The sequence below is a fragment of the Vigna radiata genome, chromosome 1, assembly GCF_000741045.1.
Source record: "Vigna radiata var. radiata cultivar VC1973A chromosome 1, Vradiata_ver6, whole genome shotgun sequence".
NCBI classification, from domain to species: domain Eukaryota; kingdom Viridiplantae; phylum Streptophyta; class Magnoliopsida; order Fabales; family Fabaceae; genus Vigna; species Vigna radiata.
The window spans coordinates 33,253,591-33,260,528 of NC_028351.1; the positions used below are offsets into that span (position 1 = coordinate 33,253,591).

Below are 6,938 nucleotides of genomic sequence, written 5' to 3' on the forward strand. Positions count from 1 at the left end.
CAGTTACATATAAACTGTTTTTTTTCTGTTCCTTATGAAAAGTGAAAATTTTAGAGAAGTTTGTGCTAATTTAATATGATTGCTTTTATCCTGGGAGTTAGTTGCATTACATTGATTAAAATAGATTAAAAATAATACAACATTTATTAATTTACTTTTATCACTTTACCTATACACAATAATACAACATTATTTTGTATATCTATTTTCCTACATTGCTATACATTAGTAACTGCTGTACAAAATTCTTAACTTATTTCTGTGATTTAACAGAATAAACTTTATACTAAAGTTTATAATATAAATTCACATATGATATTTTATTAAAAAAGTATTTAACTAATCTATTTACTAAATACATAATCAGGAACAGTTATTTGGATAAAAATGCAAATGATGTACTGTGAAAGGTATGGAAGTTTTCTTTAAATAAATTTGCATTGGAAAGGTAATTTAGATGAATTTGCCATGAGAAAATGACAAAACATATTAAAAGTAAATAGGATCCATACAGTGTTAACTTTAGTGCATATTTCGAATTAGGTGGAGTTTGAAAAGTTGATTTAACATACATAAACTTACTTTTATAAAATTGATTTCTGTAAAAAGTCATAACAAATAAAATATGATAGTATTGATAAAAACATTATTCTTAAATGTATTATTAAAAATAATATATATGTATATATAAATATTTTAATATAATAATAAATGGGATTCTTTGTTTGATTAGTCAGCCTGACTGTATTATTGTTTAGGATAAACGAATAAATATTTAAAAATAACTATATATTTATTTAAACTTATTTTTTTCACACACATATGTTATTTATAGGTGTACATATTATATATATATTTTTTTCATCAAGTGTGAGAAAAAGCACATTCCACTTAAACATATCAAATGTTAAGGTACTTTTTTTATCAGCCAAAAGCTACACATTAAAAGCCAAACTATTTTTATATTCTGTATGATATAAGATACGTATTCATGTTAGATTTGTATATTCATTCTATCACCTATTTCTTGGAAACAAGTACATAAAAGAGAACTTGAAAAAGAATTTTCTTTTTATTTGGTTTTAAGGAAATAAAAGAAGAAAGAAATTAAAAATGGTGGAACAAACATATTAATTCCACCATATTTTTTTATTGATTTTCCAATTTAAAGAAAACAAACACTTTTATGTTCATTATTTCTTGGAATAAGTTAGAAAAAACTTCCACACCCATAATCAAATTTAATTAGATATATTCCATATTTGCAATAGTAACAAATCGTAAGTTATTGCATCATTAATGCTATTAACTTTTATAACATTAAAAAAATTTGAAATCAACATTCTAAAGCATTATCAAATGTCTGTTTTAAAAAAACATATATAAATCTATCAGAACCAACTATACTGAATATAAAATAAATAAATAAAAGAAAGAAAAAAAACTGAGTGATTGATTAACGCAATCTCCTTCTTAACAACTAACACTTTATCAAATTCTCAATTTACATTGATTTTCAGAAGTTTCACAAACATCGCAACCCTGCCAAATCCTCACTTTATTTATTTCTTCTTCTTCCACGCGCCTCAGAGGTTGCGTGCCAATTCAAGTTCGTTATTAAAATAACAACAACACAGGTGTGCGTTTCGGCTGGCAAAACACACACTCTAATCACCGTCCATTCCAGCTGAATCTTGGAATCTTAAAAGCATCAACGGTCAGATCTCGATGCGTACAAACTCTGATGCGAAACATTCCACACTTGTATTTTAAACCCCAAAAAACAGAATATTGTAATATTTTATATTATGTGATAAATAATAATAAACAAAAAAATTTTAAATAAAAGAAAACCCTTTCCCATTCCCGTTATATTCATGAGAATCATTTCAACCCCATAAGAAGCACCACACAACATAACTAAAACACTCTCTCTCTCTCTTTCTTTTTCTCTGATGCATTCCTTCAAAAACACAACCTTTTAACTGTTTTTTTTTTTTCCTTTTCCTTATTTTCTTCGCGGAATCCTAGAATGTCATCGCCGGGGTTCACTGGGGGAGGTGGAGCGTCCGAGTATTTCGCTGGAGCGGGTGGATTCACCGGCAGATCCATTCCGGCGGCCACCATGAACAACCCGAACGGCGTCGCGACTGCCACCGCAAACCTCCACCCTCTCTACCGTACCCAACAACAGAACCTCCCCGCAATGTTTCTAGATCCTGCCTCGCAGATCGCTCAACGCCAGACACCAACCCTTATCGGTAAACGCACCCTCACCGAATTCCAAACCTATAACCAAACCTATAACCAAGCCTATAACCAACCCAACAACAACCCCAACCACGTCCTCTCTAACCTCTTGCTTCGTTCCGTTAAGCCTCGAACCAGTTTCTCTCAGGGTTCCATGGATAACTTTCCCGAATTGCATAACCAAAACCCTTCTCTTTACCAACAGCAGCGTTTTGGTGTTCCTTTACTCCATCAGCTCCGTCCCCAGCCCATTAACCTTCCCAGCAATGGGTCTGGGCCCATGCCAAGCCCAAATTTCGGCTATCGGAACTCCGATTTGGGCATGCCACAAAACCGGGTTCGTCTTTCTGGTTCTCTTCCGGTTCCAGTTCAGGTGGCTGAGCCGGAGAAGAAGATCATGGATCACCGGCTTCTGGAATTGGAGAAACAACTTCTGGAGGATAACGATGAAGGAGAAGCCGATGCTGCGTCCGTGATAACCACCAGCGAGTGGTCTGAAACGTATCAGAATTTAATCAGCCCCGGTCCGGTTCAGAAACTGGCTTCGACATCACCGACTTCATCAACCACTTCGTCTACTTCATCATCTTCCTCCATCGCTTCACCTGCTTCCGGATGCTCAAAGCAGACTCTCATGGAAGCCGCATCTGCAATTGTTGAAGGAAAATATGACATGGCTACTGAGATCCTGAACCGGTTGAACGGTCCGAACCGGACTGACAAATTAACCGATTGCATGGTGTTGGCGTTGAAGTCCAGGATGAATCCGGTTGAATATCCGCCTCCAGTGAAGGAGCTCTTCGGCTATGAACACGCTGAGTCCACTCAGTTGATTTTGGAAAACTTCATGTGCTTTAAGGTAGGGTTAATGGCTGCGAATCTGGCGATTTTGGAAGCTGCATTTGAGGAGAAAACGGAAAACAAGTTCTGCGTGGTGGATTTTGAGATTGGACAGGGAAAGCAGTATCCGCACCTGCTCAACGCGCTCTCAGCACGTGGACAAAACGTCACGCTCAAAATAGTGGCTGTGGCCGAGAGCGGCAGCGAAGACAGAGTGCATGCCGTCGGAGACATGCTGAGTCGTTTAGCAGAAAGGAAGAGGATCGGGTTCGAGTTCAGACTTGTACCAACTCAGAAACTCACCGAGTTGACTCGCGTGTCGCTGGGATGCAATGAGGACGAAGTTCTCATGGTGAACTTTGCTTTCAAGCTTAACAAAATTCCTGATGAGAGCGTCTCCACAGAAAACCCTCGTGACGAGCTTCTCCGGCGCGTGAAGGGACTTACGCCGCGCGTGGTGACAATAGTGGAGCAGGAAATGAACGCAAACACAGCACCTTTTTTGGCTCGCGTGGCAGAAACGCTGTCGTTTTATGGGGCCTTATTGGAGTCCATGACATCTAGGGATAACAATAACAGCATCAACAGTTCTGACCGAGTCAGACTCGAAGAAGGACTGACCCGCAAGCTACACAACTCAGTAGCATGCGAAGGCAGAGATCGCATAGAGCGTTCTGAAGTGTTTGGAAAATGGCGAGCGCGTATGAGCATGGCAGGGTTCGAGTTAAAGCCACTGAGTCAAAACATGGCCGAGTCAATAAAATCACGACTCACTGGCACCACCAACAACAACCGAGTCAACTCGGGACTGACAGTGAAAGAAGAGAACGGTGGTATTTTCTCTGGCTGGATGGGAAGAACACTGACGGTAGCATCTGCTTGGCGTTAACATTGCTCACTTTTTTTTCCTTTTTTTTTTCTTTAATATTTAGTTTGGAATATTATTATGATTATATCACATATGATATATAAATATATAAATATCACATTGTTACTATATTTTAACTATGTTTAGAGATAATGGAAAGGCAAAGAGTATAGAATTGGAAAATTATATGATAATAGGGTGAAAAGAAAATCTGAAAGGAAAGTCCCTAACCTATTACCCTTTACCCTTCTTCTCTTGGTTTTACCAAAACTACTAATAAAGAAGTGTTTGGATTCCAAGAAGACTTGTGTTACATTTATTGATTTTTCTCTGTGTTGATGTGCCTTTATTTGTTTATCATCTTCACTTAACTATGTCAAAGGAGTTGGTTGCTGTTTGGTACATAGCTTTGGTTTGCCCTCACATTACCGACAAATAAGGGCTCCACTCATATACCCTTCATTTTTAGGGGTTTAGTTACCCTTCAAACTTCTCTATTATCCAATGCTATCATAAGTAATCATGTTATTCCATTTTACCAAGTTCTATTGTTGTGTAAGAATCAATGATGTAGCTTCAGCCCTGAAAAATAAATCATAACCCCAAACATTTAATTTTACCAGAAAATATAAAGACTGCCTTTCATTGTTCAACTTCTTTTTATTCTATTTCTTCTTTTCGTGCTTGTTTGGTATAATCACATCTTTTGTATTTTGAATTGAGTTTAAATGTAAGAACAGATTTAGGTTATACAAAGAGACATTCTTCTTAGAAAAAAAAAAAAAACTATTTTTTATGGTTGGGAATATATTGCACAAACTGAAATTCAGGTACACTGAAGATGACGTGTTTGTTTCAGCTTTTGTTTTTCTCGCTCAGCATCCTCGTCTTCGGTTTTCATGATAAACGTTTTCGTTAGACATTGAAAATGTTTTATTAGTTTATTAGGATGGAGAGTTAAATGGAACAACAGTTTTGGTGAATGATAAGGTAAACTGTATGTTTTGTGTCACTTAAAATTTCTTTTAGGTATGATGCCTATATACATAATACAAGTTATACAAAAATTTAAAAATTTATTCTTTTGAAAATAAGAATACGCATTGTTTAATATGCTTTAATAAAAGTTATACAAAAATTACATGTATATAGTTGTCAGGACATTAATAAGGAGCAGAAGAATAATATTAGAAAAGAACTATGAACATAGTTTTGCTTTGGATAAAATGTTACAGTAGACAAATACAGTGTTTTTTATTCTATTTGTTTTTAATAAACTTAATTTTTTAATATAAAATATTCAAATTTTTAATTAAAAATTGTTTTAGCTGTAGTCTTAGAAAATATATTAATAAATCCGATACTTCTATATAGTGATTGAACTTAGAAGTCAATATGACTATTGTATTTTCAAATTTATATATATATATATATATATATATATATATATATATATATATATATATATTTACAAAAACTTTATTCCAGTTGTTTTAAACAAAATATATTCAAAGTGGGTCACTTAAAGTTCATGCCCTAATTATAGAGACATAGTAGGATCATAAAATTTGTTTGTTTTGTTATACTAATTTTTTTGATACCTTTAAAATAGTAAGTATCTTTCCTATTAGTTAGATTTCTATCAACTAAATGTTATTATTTTATGTTCTTTTTTGTGCATAGGTCATAAACCCCCTCTCTCTTTTTTTCCTTCTTTATCAATATTTTCTCAAATTCTAATTTTTTATATATTAAAAAATAATATAAAAATGTTTTTTTTTATTAAATTTGGCTCGCAATATTATTTTCTAGTAAGTTTCACTGCTCATAAAATACAAAATCAAACTTACACCATTGATTTTGGAGTATTTGATTTCAATGATGAAAATTTAGTCTGGTAAGAGTAATTTATATCAATCATATATTATAATTAAAGAATAATAGACAACTATAGGAGACTCAATCCACAGTGAAACTTGAGTATAATTTACAAAAGGATGTACGAAAATAGTAGAGGAAAACTTCTAATTTCAATGGAAGAAATTATATTTTTTATTATTGAAAGATTACAAAAATATCACATAATATAATTAAAGAATGATGAAACATGTATTTAGATTTCTTACCTACCATTATACTAGCTAGGAATCTTTCTTCTGTCCCTAAAATTTTGTACAATTTTTTATTTATTTATAACTTTTCAAAATCACATGTGGGTTGTCAAAGTCTCAAGTGTGTTCAAATATCTTGGAGGCTATATTTGCTATAATAAAAAGAACACTTTTATATATAAAAAGAAGAAAACTAATCATTATCAACCTTTTGTAATTGGTTAGAAATTCCAGAAAAAATGTGTGAGAAATGCAAAAGGTGAGTTACTATTTGTAGGAATGGTTTATTACAGTTGTGGTGAAACTGAATAATGCCTCAACTACTTTGTGTTCTTCTTCTTCACGAGTCATGTTTGTTCTCTTTTTTTGTCGTCTTTAGCTAACTCAATTCAATTCCTCACTTTACATTCACACAATTTGTCTCTATTATAATAATATGTATGCATCACACTAATCAATTCTATGCCACAAAACTATAATAATTCATCATTCATCATGACAAATAATTAGTAATTTCTCACCTCAAAACTAATTCAAACAGTTAGAGATAATAGTTTTTATATATGCTTGATCAAAGGAAGAAAGAAGGAAAATTTTGAAAGACAATAAAATGTGGAGAATCAAAGGAAAACTATTACTGTGTATAGATAAGATAGAATGTCACAAACATGTTCTGTAATAAACATACTTTAAATTTGTTTCCATTGATTTCGCTTGGTGGATCACCCCAAAGATTTTTCATTTGCTGATTCTTTCAATTTGTCAATGCATGATGGAAGGATATTTTCTAAGGTAATGCACTTTTTAAAATTAAATTGGGTAAATAAGATTGTTTTAAATAATGTATATTAGCAAAGAAAATTTGTGTT

The 6,938-nt window shown here is 33.0% G+C and overlaps 1 protein-coding gene across 1 annotated transcript; it reads left to right on the forward strand.

The window, feature by feature from the left end:
• Positions 1–1,884: 1,884 nt before the first annotated feature.
• On the forward strand, positions 1,885–4,257 carry LOC106775251 (scarecrow-like protein 8). Its single transcript, XM_014662350.2, has one exon. The coding sequence runs from the start codon at positions 2,033–2,035 to the stop codon at positions 3,977–3,979; it is 1,947 nt and encodes a 648-aa protein (XP_014517836.1). The 5' UTR covers positions 1,885–2,032; the 3' UTR covers positions 3,980–4,257.
• Positions 4,258–6,938: the final 2,681 nt, after the last annotated feature.